The 26859-nt window shown below is 46.1% G+C and overlaps 2 protein-coding genes across 2 annotated transcripts in view; one reads left to right on the plus strand and one right to left on the minus strand.

Moving 5' to 3' along the window:
* cdc73 (cell division cycle 73, Paf1/RNA polymerase II complex component, homolog (S. cerevisiae)) overlaps positions 1-762 on the minus strand; it is a 319379-nt gene extending 318617 nt beyond the window's left edge. The window contains exon 1 of the mRNA XM_043699805.1: positions 540-762. Coding sequence (XP_043555740.1) covers positions 540-670 — 131 coding nt within the window. The 5' untranslated portion in view covers positions 671-762. The remainder of the gene's footprint in view (positions 1-539) is intronic.
* glrx2 (glutaredoxin 2) overlaps positions 573-26859 on the plus strand; it is a 32336-nt gene continuing 6049 nt past the window's right edge. The window contains exons 1-2 of the mRNA XM_043699808.1: positions 573-873; positions 20247-20352. Coding sequence (XP_043555743.1) covers positions 20290-20352 — 63 coding nt within the window. The 5' untranslated portion in view covers positions 573-873; positions 20247-20289. The remainder of the gene's footprint in view (positions 874-20246; positions 20353-26859) is intronic.

A 26859-nucleotide genomic window follows, 5' to 3' on the forward strand; every position in this document is an offset into this window, starting at 1 on the left:
CATTCAAGCTGGTGGATGGAAAGCCTTTGCACATGAAAAACCTCGGCTACACCATCTCAGTGCAAAACAAAATTGCGTGAGCTTGTTTAAAGGTAAAAGCTCCGATCAATTTAAAGTCATGCAAACTACTTGAGAAAAATTGCAAAAAAAGTCGAGAAAAGTTTGCGCCAATAGCCTTTTCGCCGAGTTTACTCAGACAGAGGCGAGATCGCTTTGATCAGTAGTTTTTTTTTGTTGTGAAAGAGTGATACGAGTGGTCGCTTTTCCCAAACCACGGCTGCTGTCTGTGTTAAACAAGCAAACACAATTCCCTGCGTTTTCTATTTATAGTTGACACTGGAAGGGACTTGTTTGGCGACGTGATCAGTGAAATTGACGACAGTTGCCCGCCAGCAGCTCCCCTGACCCCCGCACATGCTGCTCAAACTCCACTCAACTCCTCACCCCGGAGTGCACCTTCCCCCACCATCGCAGTGTTTACCTCCCACCCTGCACATCCACCCGTCCATCCACGCGGCACCCGGGCGGACACCACTCACCCCCAGATCACATAATTCGTCTTCACATTCTTCGGCCAGGAAAACTCTCCGAAGATGACTTCGTCCCCTTTCACCACAATCTCCTTCTTCTGGATGTTGTATTGACGCAGTACGCTCAGCACATCCGCCATCTTGCCTCGGCCCCTAACAACCGGGTCCTGAGAGCCGGGGCTGCCCCGCTGCACTGCCTGTCGAGAAGGAAGCGGAACAGGACCCTCCCTCCCGGTGCCGCCCGCGCGGATTGCCTGAACGGGCGGAAACGAAGACGCCGATGTTCGCGCTGTGGTCGAGTGGTGCTGCCGGCTGAGGATCAAAATCAGGAGAACTACAAGCTGTAAGGGGTGGGGAAACAAAAAAAAAAATACACGGGGAAGCTCACTCTTTCATTTCGAATGAGGATGGTGATAAAGTGGTTGCCGTGTCTGCGGGTCTCCATTGACAACGGCTTCCCCAGGAGGTGGAGACAGGCGCCACACCAGCAACTTGTGGCTGAAAGCAGCCAGCGCTTACTAACCAGCGAATCCACGAACTAACCAATTCACGAAATCGCTCAGTAATTTGTTAACTAGAGAACCAAATTACTAATGCGGTAATGTATATACTAGCTACGAGAGGTAATTAATTCATTATCTAACTAACCCAGTAACTAGATAATTGATTCACTAACTAATCCACTAGCCAGATAACTAATTCAAATGTTTGCCTTCGTGGCCCATTCAGCTTGCTGTGAGTCTCACTGAACTGACAGTATTAGTTCAGGTCATGGATAAAGACTCTCAACCTTCTGGTGGCCAATCCTCTGGAAGAAGAGGCAGTTTTGGACGGTGTAAATGTAAATATTAACATTTAGGTTTATGAGTTGCAAAGAAGTTCTACACACATTAACAAATGAGCGAGTCTGCACATCCTTTTAGGGTGAATTTGGGATAACAATATTGAGAATCGAGTTTTTATTAAATAGAAAAAAGTTCAGTGACATCAAACCACTGTCAATATGATCAAATCTATCAAAATACTGATGCCTAATGGTTTATAATGCGAAATGAATCAAAATTTATACTTGCCATATTTAAGACCTTTCATTTTAAGTGATTTTGATTTAGTTTACTGATCAGCAGTAACACCTCATTAATTATAGATTAAAATTTGTGATAAATATATTCCACACCACTATTCTCGTGAATCCAGATTCGAGCTTTCATTGTATGTTCACTCATCCACGTAGGCAACATTACTAACCTCTGAAACAATAGGTCATTTATTATGCTTTTCCAATCAATCTTAATTGTCCACAGATTTAACAAATCGTAACTATGGCAACCCATGTTTTCATTGCTCTCAGTTATTCTGAACTCCACAGGCTCCTTGCACTACACAGAATTGACTTTAAAATTGTCACCATTATTTAAAGTGTCTCCATGACCTCATCTAACTCAATACCAGTCACCTCCAGATGTATTACCATACTCCTTCATGAACGATAGACCTTTCATTTGACCCTCTTTTCTGCCACACCACCATGATGAGTTCTCCTTTAACATTAGGCTGCTTCTACTGTTTAGCTCCCTAAATGTAAGCCCCACAAAAAATTCTATTGAGCTATTTCTTTAGTTCATCCTCCAATCACTTCAACTTCTCTTTTGTATTTGCTGTTTATTTTTTGCTTTAATGTAAAGCTCGGAATTTTTTTTCTTGAAAGAATGCTTTAGAAACGTAAACTGTTGAGAAATGTATAGCTGCATTTTAAGGTTGGATACAAAAAAAATGCAGATGCTGGAATCCAAGGTAGACGAGCAGGAGGCTGGAATAAGGCAGCAAGCCAGGCAGCAACAGGGGGTTTCAGGTGTAACTCTTCTTCAGGACTGGGGTTGGGTGTACGGGGAGCTGCAAATAAAGGGAGTGGGAAGGCAGGGTGGTGAGGTGGGGATAGGTGAACACAAGTAGAGGGTACAACCTGGTTGGTCAATGGGAGGAATGAATCCAGTCGGTGGCTGGGAGGAATGAATCTAGACGGTGGCTAGAAGGAAGGGTCGATGAGAGGAATGGAGAGGTTATGGGAAAGAAGTCTGGTGATGGGAAGGGACGTTATTTGAAATTGGAGAACTCAATGTTGAGTTCTCTGGGCTGTAGGTTGCCCAGGTGGAAGATGGACGTGAGCATCTCAGCCGGCCCACAGGCTGATCTGACCTCCCAGTCACCACCCATTTTAATTCCCCTTCCCACTCCCTTTCTGACATGACCATCCTTGTCCTCCTCCTTTATCAGAATGAATCAAACTGCAAATTGGAGGAAAAACACCTCATCTTCCGCCTGGGCAGTCTGCAGCCCAGAGGACTCAACATTGAGTTCTCCAAAGTCAAATAATCTCCCTTCCCAGCCCCTCCCCCCTCCCTTTCATTCCTTTCATCGACCCTTCTAGCCACCATCTGGGTTCATTCCTCCTATTGACCAACAGGGTGGTACCCTCTACCTGACCTCCCTGCCCCACACCCCCTTTATCTGCAGCTCCCCTTACACGCACGCTCAGTCATGAAGAAGAATTATACCCAAAACGTCCACCTCCTAATGCTGCGTATTAAGGTTGGGCAGAGCTAGAATATTTACAGTTTTTCTATTTTGAAATAATTGTGTTGGTTAGAGGGTATTTAGACAATTAATTCTTGTCCAAGATGTCATAGAGTCACAAGATCTACAATATCGGAAAAGGTCCTTTGGCCCAATATGCGCCAGTCGAAGCAACCACTTAACCGTTCTCGTTCTCTTTATCCGGACTTGGCCCGTTGCAGTATATAGGTAAAAACAAGGACTGCAGATGTTGGAAACCAGAGTCTGGATTAGAGTGGTGCTGGAAAAGGCAGCATCTGAGGAGCAGTAAAATTGACGTTTCAGGCAAAAGCCCTTCATCAGGAATACAGGCAGAGTGCCTGAAGGGTGGAGAGATAAATGAGAGGAGGGTGGTGGTGGGGAGAAAGTAGCATAGAGTACAATAGGTGAGTGGGGATGGGGATGAAGGTGATAGGTCAGGGAGGAGACGGGGGGAAGGTAGCAAAGAGTACAATGGATGGATGGGGGTGGGATGGAGGTGATAAGTCAGAGAGGAGGGTGGAGTGGATAGATGGAAAAGAAGATAGGCAGATAGGACAAGTCATGGGGACAGTGCTGATCTGGAAGTTTAGAACTGGGGTGAGGCGGGGGAAGGAGAAATGAGGAAACTGTTGAAATCCACATTGATGCCCTGGGGTTGAAATGTTCCGAGGCGGAAGATGAGGCTTTCTTCCTCCAGGCATTGGGTGGCGAGGGAGCGGCAGTGAAGGAGGCCCAGGACCTCCATGTCCTCGGAGGGGGAGTTGAAATGTTGGGCCACAGGGCGGTGTGGTTGATTGGTTCCGGGTGTCCCAGAGATGTTCCCTAAAGCGCTCTGCTCGGAGGCGTCCAGTGTCCCCAATGTAGAGGAGACAGCATCGGGAGCAACGGATACAATAAATGATATTGGTGGATGTGCAGGTAAAACTTTGATGGATGTGGAAGGCTCCTTTAGAGCCTTGGATGGAGGTGAGGGAGGAGGTGTGGGCGCAGGCTTTGCAATTCCTGCGGTGGCAGAGAAAGGTGCCAGGACGGGAGGGTGGGTTGTAGGGGGGCATTGACCTGACCAGGTAGTCACAGAGGGAACTATATCTCTGGTGTTGGGGTCCGTTTGGAGGTGGCGGAAATGTCGGCGGGTGATTTGCTTTATGCGAAGGTTGGTAGGGTGGAAGGTGAGCACCGGTGGGTTCTGTCCTTGTTACAGTTGGAGGGGTGGGGTCTGAGGGCGGAGTTGTGGGATGTGGACGAGATACGTTGGAGGGCATCTTTAACCACGTGGGAAGGGAAATTGCGGTCTCTAAAGAAGGAAGCCATCTGGTGTGTTCTGTGGTGGAAATGGTCCTCCTGGAAGCAGATACGGTGGAGGAATTGAGAATACGGGATGGCATTTTTGCAGGAGGTAGGGTGGGAAGAAGTGTAATCCAGTTAGCTGTGGGAGTCGATGGGTTTGTAAAAAATGTCGGTGTCAAATCGGTCGTCATTAATGGAGATGGAGAGGTCCAGGAAGGGAAGGGAGGTGTCCGAGATGGTCCAGGTGAATTTAAGGTCAGGGTGGAATGTGTTGGTGAAGTTGATGAATTGCTCAACCTCCTCGCAGGAGCACGAGGTGGCGCCAATGCAGTCATCAATGTAGCGGAGGAAGAGGTGGGGAGTGGTGCCGGTGTAACTACGAAAGATGCACTGTTCTACGTAGCCAACAAAGTGACAGGCATAGCTGGGGCCCATACGGGTGCCCATGGCTACCCCTTTGGTCTGGAGGAAATGGGAAGATTCGAAGGAGAAATTGTTAAGGGTGAGGACCAGTTCGGCCGAATGAATGAGAATGTCGGTGGAAGGGTACTGTTGGGGACATCAGGAGAGGAAGAAATGGAGGGTTTGGAGGCCCTGGCCATGGCGGATGGAGATGTAGAGGGATTGGATATCCATGGTGAAGATGAGGCATTGGGGGCCGGAGAAACGGAAGTCTTGGAGGAGGTGGAGAGCAAGGGTGGTGTCTCGAACATATGTGGGGAGTTCCTGGACTAGGGGGGATAGGACAGTGTCGAGGTAGGTAGAAATGAGTTCAGTGGGGCAGGAGGATGCTTGAGACAATGGGTCGGCCAGGGTGGTCAGGCTTGTGGATCTTGGGAAGGAGGTAGAACCGGGTAGTGCGGGGTTCCTGGACTATGAGGTTAGAAGCTGTGGGTGGGAGATCGCTTGAGGTGATGAGGTTCTGTATGGTCTTGGAGATGATGGTTTGGTGATGGGAGATGGGGTCATGTTCGAGGGGGCGGTAGGAGGAGGTGTCCTCGAGTTGGCGTCTGGCTTCAGTGGTGTCGAGGTCAGTGCGCCAGACTACCACTGCACCCCCTTTATCTGCTGGCTTGATGGTGAGGTCGGGATTGGAGCAAAGGGATTGGAGGGCAGCGCGTTATGAGGGTGAGAGGTTGGAGTGGGGGAGAGGGGTAGACAGGTTGAGGCGGTTAATGTCCCGGCAGCAGTTGGAAATGAAGAGGTCGAGGGCGAGTAATAGGTCAGCACGGGGTGTCCAAGTGGATGGAGTGTGTTGGAGGCAGGCGAAGGGGTTCTCGGAAGGTGGGCGGGAGTCCTGATTGTGAAAGTAAGCATGGAGGTGGAGGCAGCGGAAGAAGTGTTCGACATCACCTGAGGTGGGTGGCACGGTGGCACAGTGGTTAGCACTGCTGCCTCACAGCGCCAGAGACCCGGGTTCAATTCCCGCCTCAGGCGACTGACTGTGTGGAGTTTGCACGTTCTCCCCGTGTCTGCGTGGGTTTCCTCCGGGTGCTCCGGTTTCCTCCTACAGTCCAAAAATGTGCAGGGGTCAGGTGAATTGGCCATGCTCAATTGCCCGTAGTGTTAGGTAAGGGGTAAATGTATGGGTGGGTTGCGCTTCGGCGAGGCGGTGTGGACTTGTTGGGCCGAAGGGCCTGTTTCCACACTGTAAGTAATCTAATCTAATCTAATCAAGGCGTGTATTAAATTCATTGATGCGAGGGAGGAGGGGGATGAAGGTGAGTCCTTTGCTGAGGATTAATCTTTCGTCCTCAGTGTGGGGGAGGTCTGGAGGGATGGTGAAAACTCGGCAGGGCTGTGAGCTGGGTTCTGGTGTGGGTGTGGAGCTGGGAATGGGGGCGGAGCCTATAACTGGAGTGGGTGTGGTGGTGGAGGGAATGGGGGTGGACCCATGAGCAGGAGTGGTGTTCCCCTCAGGGTTCTGGGGGGTGGGGATGGTGACAGTGGGATATGTGGGGGCATGTCAGCAGAATGCAGGTGAGTGGCGTTGGTGGGGGCGGAAGTGGTGGCAAACACGGCAATATGGGGGGGTGGACGTCACTGAGTATGTGACATCAGCGATAAAGTGAGGGGCGGAAGTGATGTCACGTGGTGCATGAGGAACTGTGAGAGGCGGAAGTGGCTGTGGAAGCGGCCATGATGGGGGCGGAATTGATGTCTTCAATCAGCATGGGGATAGTGGCTGCACCAGCCGCATGACTAATGGCGTCCGAGCAGTTCCAGAGGTTGGGGGAATCTTCTGGAATGTTTGAAGAGTGCTAGTCACATCCATCAATATCATTTATTGTATCCGTTGCTCCCGATGCGATCTCCTCTACGTTGGGGAGACTGGACGCCTCCGAGCAGAGCGCTTTAGGGAACATCTCTGGGACACCCACACCAATCAACCACACTGCCCTGTGGCCCAACATTTCAACTCCTCCTCCCACTCTGCCGAGGACATGGAGGTCCTGGGCCTCCTTCACCACCGCTCCCTCACCACCCAATGCCTGGTGGAAGAACGCCTCATCTTCCGCCTTGGAACACTTAAACTCCAGGGCATCAATGTGGACTTCAACAGTTTCCTCATTTCCCCTTCCCCCACCTCACCCCAATTCCAAACTTCCAGCTCAGCACTGTCCCCATGACTTGTCCTATCTGCCTATCTTCTTTTCCACCTGTCCACTCCACCCTCCTCTTTGACCTATCACCTTCATCCCCCCCCCGTCCACCCATTGTACTCTTTGCTACCTTTCCCCACCCTCCTCCCTGACCTATCACCTTCATTCCCACCCCCACTAACCTATTGTACTCTAAGCTACTTTCTCCCCACCCCCACCTTCCTCTCATTTATCTCTCCACCCTTCAGGCACTCTGCCTGTATTCCTGATGAAGGGCTTTTGCCCGAAACGTCGGTTTTACTGCTCCTTGGATGCTGCCTGAACTGCTGTGCTTTTCCAGCACCACTGATCCAGAATCCGTTGCATTATATGCCTTGGTATTATAAGCACACATGTAAATACTGTATTTCTTAAATGTTATGAGGGTTTCTGCCTCGACCACCTCACAGGCAGATCCAGATTCACACAACCCTCTGAGTGAAAATTCTTTACTCACATCCCCTCTAAACCTTCTGCCTATTACCTTATATCTGTGACCCCAGTCCTTGATCCCTCCTCCAAGAAGAAAAATTCCTTTGTCTACCCTATGTATGCCCCTTATAATTTTGTGTATCTCAATCATGTCCTTCCAAAGAAAATAATCCCACTCTTATTCAATCTTTCTTCATAACTAAAATTCTCCAGCCCAGGTAACATGCCAGTAAATCCCTTTGCACCCTCCCCAGTGCAATCACATTGCTTCTATAATGTGGTTTCCAAAACTGCATACTATACTCTAGCTGCGGTCTAATCAACATTTCTGGCATGACCTCCCTGCTCTTAAACTCTGTGCCTCCACTAAGAGAGGCAAGTATCCATTTTTTTAACCCCTTTACCTACCTCTCCCACTACCTTAAGGGATTGGTGTACATGCACACCAAGTTCCCTCTGATCCTCTGTGCTTCCCAGAGTCCTATCGTTCATCATGCCTTGCCTTGTTTGTCCTGCCCAAATGCATCACCTCATGCTTAACCAAATTGAAATCCATTTACCGCTGATCAGTTCATCTGACCACCCTGTCTCTATCATTCTGCATTCTAAGGCTATCCTCCTCCCTATTTATCATGCAATCAATTTTCACATCATCCTTGAACTTACTGATCAACCCTCTTATATTCAAGTCCAAATCATTTATATGTACCACAAACAGTAAGGGCCCTAACATTGATCCCAGCAGAACTCTACTGGACATCGCCTTCCAGTCACAAAAATACCGCTTGTGCATCATCTTCTGCTCCTGACAGTCAGCCAATTCAATTAACTAGGTTTCCTTGGATCATAGAACATACAACAATTCAGCGCAGAACGGGTCCTTCGGCCCTCGATGTTACGCCAACCTGTGAACTATTCTCATCTCATCCCCCTACACTATCCCAAAATCATCCATGTGCTTATCTAAGGATTGTTTAAATCTCCCTAATGTGGCTGAGTTGACTACATTAGCAGGTAGGACGTTCCACGCCCTTACCATTCTCTGCGTAAAGAACCTGCCTCTGATATCTGTCTTAAAACCATGACCTCTCAATTTGTAGTTATGCCCTCTCAGAAAAGCTTTTATCATCCTAGGAAAAAGTCTTTCACTGTCTACCCTATCTAATCCTTTGATCATCTTGTATGTCTCTATCGAATCCCTCCTTAGCCTTTTTCTTTCCAATGAGAACAGACCCAAGTGTCTCAGCCTTTCCTCAAAAGACCTTCCCTCCAGACCAGGCAACATCCTGGTAAATCTCCTCTGCACCTTTTCCAATGCTTCCTCATCCTTCCTGTAATGGGGTGACCAGAACTGTACACAATATTCCAAGTGTGGCTGCACCAGCGTTTTGTATAGTTGCAGCATGATATTGCGGTCCCGGAATACAATCCCTCTACCAATGAAACCTAACACACCGTATGCCTTCTTAACAGCACTATCCACCTGGGTGGCAACTTTCAGGGATCTATGCACATGGACTCCCAAGATCCTTCTGCACATCCACACTACCAAGAATCTTTCCATTGATGCAGTACTCTGCCTTCCTGTTATTCTTCCCAAAGTGCATCACCTCACATTTAGCTGCATTGAACTCCATTTGCCACCTCTCAGCCCAATTCTGCAGTTTATCCAAGTCCCCCTGCAACCTGTAACTGTCCAGTACTCTACCGACTTTAGTGTCGTCTGCAAACTTACTAATCTATCCACCTGTGCCTGCGTCTAAGTCAGTTATAAAAATGACAAACAGCAGTGGTCCCAAAACAGATCCTTGTGGCACACCACTAGTAACCGGACTCCAGACTGGATATTTTCCATCAACCACCACTCGCTGCCTTCTTTCAGAAAGCCAGTTTCTAATCCAAACTGCTAAATCACCCTCAATTCCATGCCTCTGCATTTTCTCCATCAGCCTACCATGTGGAACTTTATCAAAGGCTTTACTGAAGTCCATGTATACCACGTCAACTGCCCTACCCTCATTCACATGCTTGGTCACCTTCTCAAAAAACTCAATGAGGTTTGTGAGACAGACCTGCCCTTGATGAAATAATGTTGACTATCCGAAATCAAATTGTTGCTTGCTAGATGAATATAAATCTTATTTCTTATAATCCTTTCCAAAACCTTTCCTACAACAGACGTAAGGCTCACTGGTCTATAATTACCCAGGTCATCTCTGCTGCCCTTCTTGAACAAGGGCACAATATTTGCAATCCTCCAGTCCTCAGGTACTAAACTTGTAGACAATGATGACTCAAATATCAAAGCCAAAGGCTCTGCTGTTTCCTCCCTAGCTTCCCAGAGAATCCTCAGATAAATCCCATCTGGCCCAGGGGACTTGTCTACTTTCACTCCTTCTGCAATTGATAACACCTGTACGTAACTAACCTCGATCCTTTCTAGTCTAATATCTTGTATCTCATTCTTCTGTACAATATTCTCCTTTTCCTGAGTGAACACCAATGAGAAATGTTCATTTAGCAGCTCTCCGATCTCTATAGGGTCCACACTCAACTTCCCATTTCTGTCTTTGACTGGCCCTATTCCTACCCTAATCATCCTTTTATTCCTCACGAACCTAGAGAAAGCTTTAGGGTTCTCCTTTATTCTATTTGCTAAAGACTGCTTGTGTGCTCTCTTTGCTCTTCTTCACTCTCTTTCACTCTTTCCTAGCTGATCTGTAACTCTCCATCGCCTCCGTCTTCTTCTTAACAACAGATGCAATTTCTGTAGTAAACCAGGATTCCCTTACCTTATCACTTCCTCCCTGCTTGACAGGGACGTACCTATCAAGGACACGCAATATCTGTTCCTTAAACCAGCTCCACATTTCGATTGTCTGCATCCCCTGCATTTTGCTACCTCATTCTATGCATCCTAATTCTTGTCTAATCGCATTATAATTGCCCTTGCCCCATCGATAACACTTGACCTGTGGCATGTACCTATCCCTTTCCATTACTAAACTAAACACAACTGAATTATGGTCACTCTCTCCAAAGTGCTCAACTACAACTAAATCAAACACCTGGCCTGGTTCATTACCAAGCACCAGATCCAGTGTGGCCTCCCCTCTTGTCGGCCCTTCGACATACTGTCAGGAAACCCTCCTGTACACATTGGACAAAAACTGATCCATCCAACGTACTAGAGCTATAATATTTCCAATCAATGTTGGGGAAGTTAAAGTCTCCCATAATCACCACGCTGTTCCTTTCACTCCTACTCAAAATAATTTTGCTAATCCTCTCTTCCATCTCCCTGGAACTCTGCGGAGGCCTATAAAAAACTCCAAGCGGTGTGATCTCTCCTCTCCTGTTTCTAACCTCAGCTCACACTACCTCAGTAGACGAGTCCGCATCAAACGTTCTCTCAGCCACCGTTATACTATCTTTGACTAACAAGGCCATGCCTCCCCCTCTTTTACCGCCTTGCCTGTTTTTAATGAAAGACCTAAACCCTGGAACCTGCAACATCCATTCCTCACCCTGCTCTACCTATGTCTCTGAAATGGCCACAACATCGAAGTCCCAGCTATCTATCCATGCTGCAAGCTCACCTGCCTTATTTCGGATACTTCTGGCATTGGAGTAGACACACTTCAAACCAGTTTGCTGTCTGCCAGAACATTCCTGTGGCCGTGAAATCCTGTCCCTGTCATTCCTACTCTCATCCTCCTGTGCACTGCAATTTCACCTCTGGTTCCCATCTCCCTGTTGAGCTAGTTTAAACCCACCTGAATAGCACCAGCAAATTTCCCACCCAGGATATTAGTACCCCACTGGTTCAAGTGAAGACCGTCCTGTTTGTACAAGTCCCACCTTCCCCAGAATGAGTCTCAATTATCCAAAAACCTGAAACCCTCCCTCCTGCACCACCCTTGCAGCCACGTGTTCAGCTGATATCTCTCCCTATTCCTTTCCTCACTATCACGTGGCAAGGGTAACAAACCAGAGATAACAACTCTGTTTGTTCTAGCTCTCAGCTTCCACCCTAACTCCCTGAAATCCTGCCTTACATCCCTATCCCTCTTTCTACCTATGTCGTTGGTACCGACATGGACAACGACTTGAGGCTGGTCACCCTCTCCCTTCAGGACCCCAAAGATACGAACCAAGACATCACGGACCCTGGCACCTGGGAGGCAACACACCAACCGCGAGTCTTGTTTGTTCCCAACAAACCTTCTATCTGAGCCTCTAACTATTGAGTCCCCAATGACTAACACTCTCCTCCTTTGCCTCCTTCCCTTCTGTGCAACAGGGACAGGCTCTGTGCCCCTGGTAAGTCGTCCCCCTCAACAGTACCCAAAACGGTATACATGTTTTTCAGGGGTATGATACAGAGGATCCCTCCACTGACTGTTTTTGTACCTTTTGAACAGTCCCCCGGCTCTCTTCTTGCCTATGATTAACTACTTCCCTGTAACTCCTATCTCTCACAGCCTCTGCCTCCAGAATGATCCGAAGTTCATCCAGATCCCTCTCCAGTTCCCTAACACGGTCTTGGAGGAGCAAGATTTGAGCACACTTCCTGCAGATGTACTTGGATGGGACACTAATGGCGTCCCTGACCTCAAACATCATGCAGGAGGAACATTGCTCTCCCTGCACTGCCATCCCTGCTAGTCCCCTGGTCACAAAATAAAAAAGAGACGCTTACCTGATATGCCCCTGGACTTTAAGGTTAGAGGAGGTGGTTGGGTGGGGTCTCGGGTTGAGAAAACACTGACTTATATAGCAAGACGAAAATAAATGTAAGAAGTCCCTCCTTTCCCAGAAACCTCTGCTCTTTGACTTCAAATTTAAAAGCTCAAATCAGTGACTCACCGCTCCCGCCAGGCCCCTGGTGCAAGCTCCCACCCTTTGAGTTGCTGCTGCCGCTGAAATACAGAAATGGAGGACTCCCGTGCTCATGGTAAATTTTTAAAGGCTCAAATCAATGACTCACTGTTCCCGGCAGGCCCCTCGAGTTGCTGCTTCCGTTGAAAAAACAGAAAAATCCCATGGAGTCATACCTTTGCCAGCAATCTCCGATGGGGGACTTTATCAAAAGCCTTGCTGAAGTCCATGTAGACTACATTGAATGTGTTGCTGTCATCTATACACCTGGTTACTACTTCAAAAAACTCAATCAAGGTTTGTCCCCTTTTAATGATCTCCCCTTTTAAAAAAATGCATTTTGTTCTTGATTAATCCCATCCTCTCCTAGTGCAGATTAATTCTATCCCTTAGAATTGCTTCCTATAGTTTCTCATCACTAACATTGACACGCTTCCAGTTTCTTGGTTTCGCCCATGCTTCTTTCTTGGATAATTGCACCATATTGCTCATCCCCAGTTCTCTTGCACTTCTCCTGTAGCCAGAGAGGTATTGAACATTATTGGCAGCGGCCCTGCTATTTCATTTCTTGCCTTACTCAACAGCCTCCGTTACCTTTCATCCTGCCTTGGAGATTTATCTACTTTTAAGCCTGTTGGACTACTCAGAACATCTTCTCTGTTTATGATAATTTCTGTAGGTATATCACAGTCCTGTCATTGACACAAAGTATTCATTTAGAACCCTATGTGGTCCTTTGGCTCCATGTACAAATCATCATTGTGGTCCATAAATGGGCTGTATTCTTTCCCTCGTTACCCTTTTACCCTTACCTTAATGTATAACTTAGGGTTTCCTTTATTTTGTCGACGTTTATTCTGTCATGATTGCTTTTTGCTCTCCTACCTTCCTTTTTAAGATACCCCTTGTACATTCTATCACAAGGTCATGTTGACCTTGATTTAGATTGCAAATACCTATATATTGTAGGATGTAATCTTTGCCTCAATACGTTGTATTGACTAAGCAAGTAGTGAATCTATAATTTTACAGTTGATATCTTTTCAGTTTACTAAAAACACCGGAAAATAAATTCATTGTTTAGTTTCTCAATACATCACAGCAAATTGTGGAGAGACATCAGTTCAAACTCTGACGCTACTAGGTACCTTTTGGCAACCATGCCTGGTGAAGAAATAAAAAGCAGAGCTCTCGCATCTTCCAACAGCAATGGGTTTTCAACTAGCTGTCTTTTTACAAATTTTAACATTGGTTTGGAAATTAGAATAAAAGTGAAAATGCACCATTAAAATGTTCTTATCCATACATCTGTGCATAATCTCAGTTACTGACACAGCTTGATGACTGTGCTGTTCTTCAAATAAGACACTAAACTGAAGCACCAGCTACTTGTAAAGTGATTCAAATGGGTATTAAAGATCATGTGCAATGGAAATGGCTGACCCAACACAGGAGTAAAACAGACAACCCTTGAGCATATTCATCCAACTAATATTACCCCCAAACAAAGTTTAATTGGTCATTATTAACTGTTGATGGATGGTCACTGACAGGGAATGCCCAGGCCTGTTTACAGACACTGCAATAAAAGCAAAATACTGTCGATGCTGTAATCTGAAATATAAATAGAAAATGCCAAAAATACTGAGCAGCTCTGGCAGCATCTTTGGGGAGAGAAATAGAGTTGATGTATCAAGTCGAGTATAATTTTGTATGATTACGCTTTCCTTAATTATCATCATAGGTGCCGGAATTCAATTTGAATCACTGGCATCTGCCATAGATATAAACCTGGAAAATAAAAGATATGTTATAAGTAACAGTTTGGGACGTTAACCTCTAATACAAAAACCCATGGCTGTTTTTATCATTGTAATCAATATTTGTGTGTTTTAATCACCAGCAGTCTGCTGACGGTTGATTTCTGCCAACACTCTTTCACCTGGCTTAGGTATCATCTTCATGGGGATATTTTCAAATCAATCTATTCACGATGTTATTATACACCTGTGGAGTTTCTCAGCCTACTCCAAGTTGCAAGTCATCAGAGAGTTTTGAGATCACCACTGGATTGTGATTGGACATAGGAGAATCATCAGTTCAGCTGAGCTGCACTATTGGTGCATTTTTATGTTGGCTTCAGCCAAATGCCAATTTAGTGCCCAGCCAACCAGAGTTATGACTGCTGCAAGCATCCAAGCCCCAGGCCAGGGAGTCTAGAACACAGTCATGGTGACTGTGAAGAAGATATGCCAGAAAATCAGACGTTTATTGTGCAGCAGTTCATCTTGGATTGCTGAGGATTCCAGAAGGAAAACAAAAACAGTGCAAGGCTTGCAGAAAAACAAGGACATTGCAGAGGGGGATTACATCGTCTAACCTGGATATTCTGCTGTGAAGAGGCAACTTCACCATTCCAAGGTTAAGGAGGTGTTGGGTGGGCACCTCATAGCAGATGTTATGTACACAAATGCTCTCCTGACGGTAACTAATGTTTAACCCCCAGCAGTAAAGAGTGTGCTTTTGGCCATCCTACAGCAGCTCCCACTGCTCTTGGAAACATTCATGCCAGTCATTCTGGTTGATGACTTCAACTGCATTGTTGATGCAGTTGGGCGATCTCAAAGGGCTGATGGATTCCTGATGGAAACAGTTAAAGAAGCCAAGCAGCATCAAGAGGTCCTTCACTCTCAAAGTGTCCAGGAGATGAGACAGAGAGATGGGAAAACTGTTCTAACTCCAGAAAAGGATGCAAAACCACTCCTGCGACAGACAATGGGAATCAGTGTCAAGGAATATCTCCAGTAGATGAAGAGCAAGCAAGCCCTGCTCTTTGCCTCAGAGGAGAAAGTGAGGTCTGCAGATGCTGGAGATCAGAGCTGAAATTGTGTTACTGGAAAAGCGCAGCAGGTCAGGCAGCATCCAGGGAACAGGAGAATCGACGTTTCGGGCATAAGCCCTTCTTCAGGAAGAAGGGCTTATGCCCGGAACGTCGATTCTCCTGTTCCCTGGATGCTGCCTGACCTGCTGCGCTTTTCCAGCAACACATTTTCAGCTCTTTGCCTCAGAGACCTCCATGATAAACTTCTGTTCCAGGATCCGTAATATGAAGCAGGATGAGACGTGCTCGCCTTCATTTTTCCAGAAGGTGCATTGGGAGAACGTTGTGATCAGCAGCTTGAAGGAAGAGGATGGCTGTATAACATCACCTCAGTTGATATCCTGAGGCCTCCCGGTCATTCCTGAGTTCTATCACAAGTTCTTAGACGACATCACACTGGAAATACTGGAGTAGCTATTATCTCAGGATGATCTAACCAAGGCCCTCCAGTACTTTAAGAAGAGTAATATTCCTGGAACTGACAACTTTCCAGCTGAGTTGTATTTAATTCTCTGGGTCTTGATTGGCCAGATCCTGCTGGAGGAGTACAACAGTATGTTTTTAGCAGGTAGCATTTGCAAGTCCATGAAGAAGAGTATCATCCCCCTCATCTACAAGTGGAAGGGGGAGAGGGAGGAAATTAGAAATTGGTGACCAATTTCACTGTCAAATGTGGATTACAAAATCTTATCTGAGGTCATTGCCAAATAGGTCAGGTGTGCTCTGGGACTGGTGATTCCTGCTGACAAAACCTGTGCTGTACTGGGCAGGAAGATCTCAGAAAGTGTTGTGTTCCTCAGGAATATGATCACCTATGTGCAGGTAAAAACACCTGTTGTGTAGGATGGGGGAGGGGGTGTAAACACCATGGTTCATCAGTCTGGACCAGGAGAATGCCTTTGGCAGGCTTTCACACACCTACATGAGGGATGTACTCTCCCAAATGGGCTTTGGGGATGGAATCTTCAATTGGCTTTGACTGCTGTTCACCAACATCAGTAGTGCAATCGCAATCAAAGGAACAACTGGGAGACCGTGCTGTCTGTGGCTTTTTGGCACACGGTTTGGCATAAAAGGATTTCCTGAATCTCAGGGTCAGATTGAGAAAGCTCTCTAATCAAATCTGGGGCCAGGCAAGGCTACCCACTGAGTCCTGCCTTGCTTGTGTGTTGCACAGAGCATTCAGGAAGAATGCAAGCTTGAAATTTTCAGGTAAAGGGACGGCTGGAAAATGGGAAGCTTTCAGAAATGAGATAACAAGAATCCAGAGAAGGTATATTCCTGTCAGGGTGAAAGGGAAGGCTGGTAGGTATAGGGAATGCTGGATGACTAAAGAATTTGAGGGTTTAGTTAAGAAAAAGAAGGAAGCATATGTCAGATATAGACAAGAGAGATTGAGTGAATCCTTAGAAGAGTATAAAGGAAGTAGGAGTATACTTAAGAGGAAAATCAGGAGGGCAAAACGGGGACATGAGATAGCTTTGGCAAATAGAATTAAGGAGAATCCAAAGGGGTTTTACAAATATATTAAGGACAAAAGGGTAACTAGGGAGAGAATAGGGCCCCTCAAAGATCAGCAAGGCAGCCTTTGTGTGGAGCCAGAGAAAATGGGGGAGATACTAAATGAATATTTTGCATCAGTATTTACTGTGGAAGGATATGGAAGATATAAACTGTAGGGAAATAGATGGTGACATCTTGCAAAATGTCCAGATTACAGAGGAGGAATCTGGATGTTTTGAAATGGTTAAAGGGGATAAATCCCCAGGACCTGATCAGGTGTACCTGAGAACTCTGTGGGAAGCTAGAGAAGTGATTGCTGGGCCTCTTGCTGAGATATTTGTATCATTGATAGTCACAGGTGAGGTGCCGGAAGACTGGAGGTTGGCAAACGTGGTGCCACTGTTTAAGAAGGGCAGTAAAGACAAGCCAGGGAACTATAGACCGCTGAACCTGACCTCGGTGGTGGGCAATTTGTTGGAAGGAATCCTGAGGGACAGGATGTACATATACTTGGAAAGGCTAGGACTGATTAGGGATAGTCAACATGGCTTTGTGCGTGGGAAATCACATCTCACAAACTTGATTGAGTTTTTTGAAGCAGTAACAAAGAAGATTGATGAGGGCAGAGCAGTAGATATGATCTATATGGACTTCAGTAAGGCGTTCGACAAGGAACCTCATGGAAGACTGATTAGCAAGATTAGATCTCATGGAATACAGGGAGAACTAGCCATTTCGAAATAAAACTGGCTCAAAGGTAGAAGATGGAGGGTGGTGGTGGAAGGTTGTTTTTCAGACTGGAGGCCTGTGACCAGTGGAGTGCCACAAGGATCGGTGCTGGACCCTCTATGTTTTGTCATTTACATAAATGATTTGGATGCAAGCATAAGAGGTACAGTTAGTAAGTTTACAGATGACACCGAGATTGGAGGCGTAGTGGACAGAGAAGAGGGTTATCTCAGATTACAACAGGATCTTGACCAGATGGGCCAATAGGCTGAGAAGTGGCAGATGGAGTTTAATTCAGATAAATGCGAGGTGCTGCATTTTGGAAAAGCAAATCTTAGCAGGACTTATACACTTAATGGTAAGGTCCAAGGGAGTGTTACTTGGAGTGCAGATTCATAGCTCCTTGAAAGTGGAGTCGCAGGTAGATAGGATAGTGAAGAAGGCGTTTGGTATGCTTTCCTTTATTGGTCAGAGTACTGAGTACAGGAGTTGGGAGGTCATGTTGGGGCTGTACTGGTCATTGGTTAGGCCACTGTTGGAATTTTGCATGCAATTCTGGTCTCCTTCCAATGGAAAGATGTTATGAAACTTGAAAGGATTCAGAGAAGATTTACAAGGATGTTGCAAGGGTTGGTGGATCTGAGCTACAGGGAGTGGCTGAACAGGCTGGGGCTGTTTTCCCTGGAGCATCGGAGGCTTATATAGGGTTACAAAATTATGAGGGGCATGGATAGGATAAATAGACAAAGTCTTTTCCCTGGGGTCAGAGAGTCCAGAACTACAGGGCATAGGTTTAGCGTGAGAGGGCAAAGATATAAAAGAGACCTCAGGGGCAGCATTTTCAGGCAGAGGGTGGTACGTGTATGGAATGAGCTGCCAGAGGATGTGGTGGAGGCTGGTACAATTGCAACATTTAAGAGGTATTTGGATGGGCATATGAATAGGAAGGGTTTGGAGGGATATGGGCCAGGTGCTGGCAGGTGGGACTAGATTGGGTTGGGATATCTGGTCGGCATGGACGGGTTGGACCAAAGGGTCTGTTTCCATGCTGTACATCTCTATGACTCTATGAAAGTGGTGACTATTCAAGACAGTGGAGGCTGCAGGTCAAAGCCTCCTTGTACCTGGATGATGTCACCATTTTCTGCTCAGATCTGCTGTTAGTGCGCAGACTCCTGAGCATCTGTTCAGTTCAAACTGGCCTTGGGAGCTAAGGTAAACTGTGGCAAGAATGAGGCTATGTTCATTGGGAACTGGGCCAAACAATCTTTTATCCCCTTCATTGACAAGTCAGATTATCTGAATGTGCTGGGAATATAGGAGAAAGTGAGCGCCGCAGATGCTGGAGATCAGAGTCGAGAGTGTGTTGCTGGGAAAGCACAGCCGCTCAGGCAGCATCCGAGGAGCAGGAGAATCGATGTTTCAGGCATAAGCCCTTCATCAGGAATTCCCTCAAACTTCCCTCAAAGAGCATATCAGAGACTGTTATACATCTCCTTCTGGAGTGTGCCTTTGCAAAAAAAATGTCTGGAGAGAGATGGAGGTTTTGTTGAGGTTTGCCCCAAGCAGCTCTGTGACAGATGACTCTGTGCTGCACAGTCTGTTCCCAGGCACTGCACCTTGAGGACCATCAACTTGATGAAAGATGCTCTTTGGTTTGCTCCAAACTTGTTGGTCTTCTAGTGTAAAGAGTCGACCTTGACTGAGGGTTGCAGGGGCACATTTCAGAGTCCAGGACTATGTGCTCAAGGACAACCTAATGTGTGGGGTAGCTGCTGCCAAGATGCAGTGGAGAAAGTCCACCATCTAAGGTCGTTCTGCTAAAGTATAGTGAGGTTCTATTCAGTTTTCAATTTCTTGGTGCCTCAACATTAATGTAAATAGTTCCTGTGTAAGTAGAACATATCTTTGTTTTGTAACTGCAGGGAAGTTCAGAGGAATGTCAAATTCTGATGAGTGGTTTGTATTTTCTCTACAAAGACTTTACAGAACTGTCTTAGGACCTATTGTATGTACTTATAAAGTTTGTTCATGATAAAATGTATTTTTGCAATAAACTATTAATGTCCCTCTGCAGTAGGGAGGACTTGAGAACCGGGTTGTCCTGGTTCAGAGGTAGAGACATTACCGCTGTTCAGCAAGAGTCTCGGAATGTTAGAATGCTGCTGACGCAGCAGTGCCCCTCATTGTGACGGCGCCTTGGAACTGAAGGTATTAACAGAGATGATGCACACGATGGCTCGTGCTGCTGCTGAAAGCACTGCCCGCTGCCTCGGAGGTTTGCGGTGAGGGCACGTTTCACACTCTGCGCCGATATTTCACTCGGGCTCATTAAGCTCGACGTTTTCGCCTCTGATCGTCGGATTTCCCTGCGATTGCTCTCAAAATCACATGGGGCAAAGGGGAAGAAACTTTTCCGCAAACTCCCCCGTGCACCTTGGCAGTGCAAAGCTTCCTCGAAGCGTTTTCGGCTCGAATCCAGTAGATATTCCTAACCTTGTTTAACACGGGAACTTCATTTTTAAAATGGGGAATGCTGGAAATATTCAGCACATGAAAAGAAAACTTGATGTTGCAGGACAGTGACGTGGAAATTGTGCATAGCAGATTCGCATTAGGCTTGGACATCAAAACTAATGTCGGGTCGCGAAACCATAATAAAACGCCCATTTACTTTGCTGATGAATATTTTTAAAACGTACAACTATGTCTAAAGCTTTATAATATCATATATTCCTGTTATGCCTGAATAACTTGTTTACTCAGTTTTAGCAAGCACAACAGTGCACGTCTGCTTCCTTTTGTGAAGATGGGACAGCTTTTTACCAAATTACCAGAAGAAAAACGCCAGGCTGCTTTGCATTTTATTCGCGTAAGTTTCATCTCGTTGTGTTCGTCTATACATCGGTTTTGTCCTCCGTACTCTTTCATTAGCTGTTGGTGTTCAGCCCAATCGACTGTTTCATTCATTCGTATTCGAAATTCCCATTCCGAAGGCTTTGAAAATAATGGTTGCACCTCTTTGTTGGCTGCAGAGTCATTGGTGAAATGGCTACATTGGATTAGTCCCTGGTAGAAAATCTTTTGCGGGAAAGCACCTTTGAGCAGACATTCATCAGACTGAGTGATAGGTCCCCAGATGCTGCAGATGGAGGACCCGATCTCTTAGCAGTTAACCTTGTTTAGCAGAATGCTTCATTGCCACAACTTTCAAACAAGCATCAAGTTTTTTTTTATTTCAAAAATATACTTTATTCATAAATACTTTGATGATCTATACAAATGGACATGCCATACATATGTAGACATTCCACTTCTTTGCATACTGAAACAGAGTAGTCATTCCTATTTACAGGTCGGTTCGATTACATTTTTAGCTGAGGCGTCAGCAGAGCCCAAATGACTGCGTGGGCCCCCTGTTCTTCGGTTAGGCAGGCAGATGTTACACGGTGGTCTTTCCCCACCGCGCCTTGGTGGCAGCTGCCCCAAGCTTCAGCGCGTCCCTCAACACGTAGTCCTGGACCTTGGAATGTGCCAGTCGGCAGCACTCAGTCAGGGTCAACTCCTTCAGCTGGAAGATCAACAGGTTTCGGACTGCCCAGAGAGCGTCCTTCACCGAGTTGATGATCCTCCAGACGCAGTTGATGTTCGTCTCGGTGTGCGTCCCGGGGAACAGGCCGTAGAACACGGAGTCCCGCGTCACGGCGCTGCTCAGGACGAACCTCGACAAACACCACTGCATTCTTCTCCAGACTTCCTCTGCATAGGCACATTCCAGAAGGAGGTGTGGAAACAAGCATCAAGATGCCTCTTGACTGTTGGTGAGAATGACTTTCTCTGTCAGATCTTTCTTCCTCCATGTGGCAGTCTCATCCTCTTTGCCTACTGACTTTGAGGTAACAGTGATAGGGAAGAAGATATCCGCCACAGATTCACCTGCACCTCCACCCACATCATCTACTGCATCCGCTGCAGCCGGTGTGGCCTCCTCTATATTGGGGAGACAGGCCGCCTACTTGCGGAGCGATTCAGAGAGCACCTCTGGGCCACCCGGACGAACCAACCCAACCACCCTGTAGCACAGCATTTCAACTCCCCCTCCCACTCCACCGAGGATATGCAGGTCATTGGACTCATCCACCGCCAAACCACAACAACGCGACGGTCGGAGGAGGAGCGTCTTATCTTCCGACTGGGAACCCTCCAACCACAGGGGATGATCTTGGACTTCACCAGTTTCTTCATCCCCCCTCCCCCCACCTTGTCTCAGCCGAATCCCTCCAGCCCGGCACCGCCTTCCTGACCTGCAGTCTTCTTCTTGACCTCTCCGCCTCCATCCTACTCCGACCTATCACCCTCACCTTGACCTCTTTCCACCTATCACATTTCCAACGCCCCTCCTCCAAGTCCCTCCTCCCTACCTTTTATCTTCTCCTGCTGAACACTCTCTGCTCATTCCTGAAGAAGGGCCTGTGCCCGAAACGTCGAATCTCCTGTTCCCTGGATGCTGCCTGACCTGCTGTGCTGTTCCAGCAATAAAGTTCAAACAAGAAGCAATCAGCCCACTCCTTCTGAAATGTACCTGTACAAAGAAGGTCTGAACAGAGATACAGTGGTTTTTGAAGATGTTCATTTCCAGGACCCCAAAAAGCCATGCTGTCTGATCTGCAGGCTGCTGTCAGGGCCACAAACTGAAACAAACATTGTAGCTGGTGGACTATTGACTTGGTGAAAGGCATCGCTGTTTTGCTGCATTTGGGATAAAGTTTCTCACATATCTGACAGACGTGTACACTGGTCCAACATGAGAGGGCTTTCAAAGACTGTCACAGCATTTTCTATCTAAACTGTAAAGCTATGACATGACATTGACTTTAAAATTGAATTAATATATTATCATTGGGTAGAAGTGACCTGTACAAGAAGGATGGATTGGAAGGGAAATTTGCCACAGCTGCGCTGGAGGATTTAAACTAGTAAGGTGGGGGGATGGGACCCAGGGAGATAGTGAGGAAAGAGATCAATCTGAGACTGGTACAGTTGAGAACAGAAGCGAGCCAAACAGGGCAGGCAGGGACAAGGTAGGACTAATAAATTAAACTGCATTGATTTCAATGCAAGGGGCCGAACAGGGAAGGCAGATTGTTAGGAACATGGGACTGGGATATCATAGCAATTACAGAAACATGGCTCAGGGATGGGCAGGACTGGCAGCTTAATTTCAGGATACAAATGCTACAGGAAGGATAGAAAGGGAGGCAAGAGAGGAAGGGGAGTTGCATTTTTGATAAGGGATAGCATTACAGCTGTGCTGAGGGAGGATATTCCCGGAAATACATCCAGGGAAGTTATTTGGGTGAAACTGAGAAATAAGAAAGGGATGATAACCTTATTGGAATTGTATTATAGACCCCCTAATAGTCAGAGGGAAATTGAGAAACAAACTTGTAAAGAGATCTCAGCTATCTGTAAGAATAATAGGGTGGTTATGGTAGAGGATGTCAATTTTCCGAACATAGACTGGGACTGCCATAGTGATAAAGGTTTAGATGGAGACAAATTTGTTAAGTGTGTACAAGACAATTTTCTGATTCACTATGTGAATGTACCTACTAGAGAAGGTGCAAAACTTGACCTACTCTTGGGAAATAAGGCAGGGCAGGTGACTGAGGTGTCAGTGGGGGAGCACTTTGGGGCCAGCAACCATACTTCTATTAGTTTTAAAATAGTGATGGAAAAGGATATACCAGATCAAAAATTTGAAGTTCTAAATTGGAGAAAGGCCAATTTTGACAGTATTAGGCAAGAACTTTCAAAAGCTGATTGGGGGCAGACGTTCGCAGGTAACGGGACGGCTGGAAAATTGGAAGCCTTCAGAAATGAGATAACAAGAATCCAGAGAAGGTATATTCCTGTCAGGGTGAAAGGGAAGGCTGGTAGGTATAGGAAATGCTGGACTAAAGAAATTGAGGGTTTGGTTAAGAAAAAGAAGGAAGCATATCTAAGGTACAGACAGGAGAAATTGAGTGAATCCTTAGAAGAATATAAAGGCAGTAGGAGTATACTTAAGAGGGAAATCAAGAGGGCAAAAAGGGGACATGAGATAGTTTTGGCAAATAGAATTAAGGAGAATCCAAAGGGTTTTTACAAATACATTAAGGACAAAAGAGTAACCAGGGAGAGAATAGGGCCCCTCAAAGATCAGCAAGGCAGCCTTTGTGTGGAGCCACAGAAAATGGGGGAGATACTAAGTTAGTATTTTGCGTCAGTGTTTATTGTGGAAAAGGATATGGAAGATATAGACTGTAGGGAAATAGATGGTGACATCTTGCAAAATGTCCAGATTACAGAGGAGGAAGTGCTGGATGTCTTGAAACGGTTAAAGGTGGATAAATCCACAGGACCTGATCAGGTGTACCCTAGATCTCTGTGGGAAGCTAGAGAAGTGATTGCTGGGCCTCTTGCTGAGATATTTGTATCATCGATAGTCACAGGTGAGGTGCCAGAAGACTGGAGGTTGGCAAACGTGCCACTGTTTAAGAAGGGTGGTAAGGACAAGCCAGGGAAGTATGGATCAGTGAGCCTGACCTCGGTGGTGGGCAAGTTGTTGGAGGAAATCCTCAGGGACAGGATGTACATGTACTTGGAAAGGCAAGGACTGATTAGGGATAGTCAACATGGCTTTGTGCGTGGGAAGTCATGTCTCACAAATTTGATTGAGTTTTTTGAAGAAGTAACAAAGAGGATTGATGAGGGCAGAGCAGTAGATGTGATCTATATGGACTTCAGTAAGGCGTTCAACAAGGTTCCACATGGGAGACTGATTAGCAAGGTTAGATCTCATGGAATATAGGGAGAACTGGCCACTTGGATACAGAACTGGCTCAAAGGTAGAAGACAGAGGGTGGTGGTGGAGGGTTGTTTTTTAGACTGGAAGCCTGAGACCAGTGGAGTGCCACAAGGATCGGTGCAGGGTCCTCTACTTTTTGTCATTTACATAAATGATTTGGATGCGACCATAAGAAGTATCATTAGTAAGTTTGCAGATGACACCAAAATTGGAGGTGTAGTGGACAGCGAAGAGGGTTACCTCAGATTACAACAGGATCTTGACCAGATGGGCCAATAGGCTGAGAAGTGGCAGATGGAGTTTAATTCAGATAAATGCGAGATGCTGTATTTTGGGAAAGCAAATCTTAGCAGGACTTGTACATTTAATGGTAAGGTCCCAGGGAGTGTTGCTGAACAAAGAGACCTTGGAGTGCAGGTTCATAGCTCCTTGAGAGTGGAGTCGCAGGTAGATAAGATAGTGAAGAAGGCGTTTGGTATGCTTTCCTTTATTGGTCAGAGTATTGAGTCCAGGAGTTGGGAGGTCATGTTGCAGCTGTTCAGGACATTGGTTAGGCTACTTTTGGAATATTGCGTGTCCTTCCTATCGGAAAGATGTTCTGAAACTTGAAAGGATTCAGAAAAGATTTACAAAGATGTTGCTAGGGTTGGAGGATTTGAGCTACAGGGAGTGGCTGAACAGGCTGGAGCTGTTATCCCTGGAGCGTCAGAGGCTGAGGGGTGACCTTATTGAGGTTTACAAAATTATGAGGGGCATGGATTGGGTAAATAGCAAAGTCTTTTCCCTGAGGTTGGGGAGTCCAGAACTAGAGGGTATAGGTTTAGGGTGAGAGGGCAAAGATATAAAAGAGACCTAAGGGGCAACTTTTTCACACAGAGGGTGGTACGGGTTTGGAATGAGCTGCCAGAGGATGTGGTGGAGGCTGGTACAATTGCAACATTTAAGAGGCATTTGGATGGATATGTGAATAGGAAGGGTTTGGAGGGATATGGGCTGGATGCTGGCAGGTGGGACTAGATTGGGTTGGGATATCTGGTCGGCATGGACGGGTTGGACTGAAGGGTCTGTTTCCATGCTGTACCTCTCTATGACTCTATGTGATAGCATAGCCAAATATAAGTTGCATTGATGTTACCTTTGAGGTAGACAAACTCTTATGGCTAGGAGGAAGTGAGGACTGCAGATGCTGGAGATCAGAGCTGAAACTGTGTTGCTGGAAAAGCGCAAGGCAGCATCCAAGGAGCAGGAGAATCGACGTTTCGGGCATGAGCCCTTCTTCAGGAATGAGTGATTCCTGAAGAAGGGCTCATGCCTGAAACGTCGATTCTCCTGCTCCTTGGATGCTGCCTGACCTGCTGCGCTTTTCCAGCAACACAGTTTAAATTCTTATGGCTGTTCATAGATATTAAGTTTTGTGGTTGTCAAAATAAAAGTGAAGGGTATCAGGAAGCATGATCAAAACCTTGTTTGAGTGAATGGCCTTTGAAGACTCATTCAAAGTGAATGGAAAGTGAATGGAAGCGAAAGCAGTTTCTATATGGCTGAACGAAAAGCACTTGATTTGAGGATCGCAGGGAGAAAGGAGTGTCAAAAAGGATGGAATTTGAGGCTATGGCTGAGGGCACTTTGGTTCCTTTATCTAAGCAAAGTATACTGGCATTGAAAGCAGTCCGGAAAAGGTCCACTAGGTTGATCCTGGGTATGGAGTGATTTTTGTATGAGAGATTGAGTCAGTTGGGCTTGTACTCTTCAGAGTTTAGAAGAATGAGAAAAACATATAAGATTCTTAGGAGGTTTGACAGGGTAGAGATGGTGTAATCTCAGAATAAAGGGTCACTCATTTAAGACAAGGATGAGGAAGAATTATTTTCTCTAAGGAAGTGAATTATGGAATTCTTTACTGCAGAGCACTGTCGAGATTAAGTCATTAAGTGTATTCAAAGTGGTGACTACTGCGGTACTGCATGATCAGTGCTTCTTTCCAAGCCATTCACAATATATATTAGTGATTTAGATGAGGGCACAAAGAGATACGGGCCACATGCAGGCAAGTAGGATTAGTTTAGTTTGGCAAACGTATTTGGCATGGATGAATTAGACTGAAGGAGTTGTTTCCATGCTGTCTGACTCTAAGTTGCAGATGGCACAAAGCTGGGTGGGAGAATGAACCATGAGGAAGATAATTTAGTGTAATTTGGATAAGTTGCGTGAATAGGCAAATGCATAACAGATGAAATATAATGTGGATAAATATGAAGTTATCCATTTTGGAAGCAAAAGCAGGAAGGCAGGCTATTATTTCAATGGCTATAGATTGGGAAAGGGGAGATTCAATGAAAACTGGCTGTCTTTGTACACCAGTCATCAAAGAATGGAGTTGCGACAGGCATTGAAGAAGGCAAAAGGTATGTTGGCCTTCACAGGAAAAAGCTGAGTACAGAAGTAGGAATATCTTGCTGCAATTGTACAGAACCTTGATGAGACCATACCTAGATTACAGTGTGTGGTTTGATCTCCTGTCCTGAGAAA

This window comes from Chiloscyllium plagiosum, chromosome 11 (assembly GCF_004010195.1).
Source record: "Chiloscyllium plagiosum isolate BGI_BamShark_2017 chromosome 11, ASM401019v2, whole genome shotgun sequence".
In the NCBI taxonomy this organism is placed as follows: Eukaryota; Metazoa; Chordata; class Chondrichthyes; order Orectolobiformes; family Hemiscylliidae; genus Chiloscyllium; species Chiloscyllium plagiosum.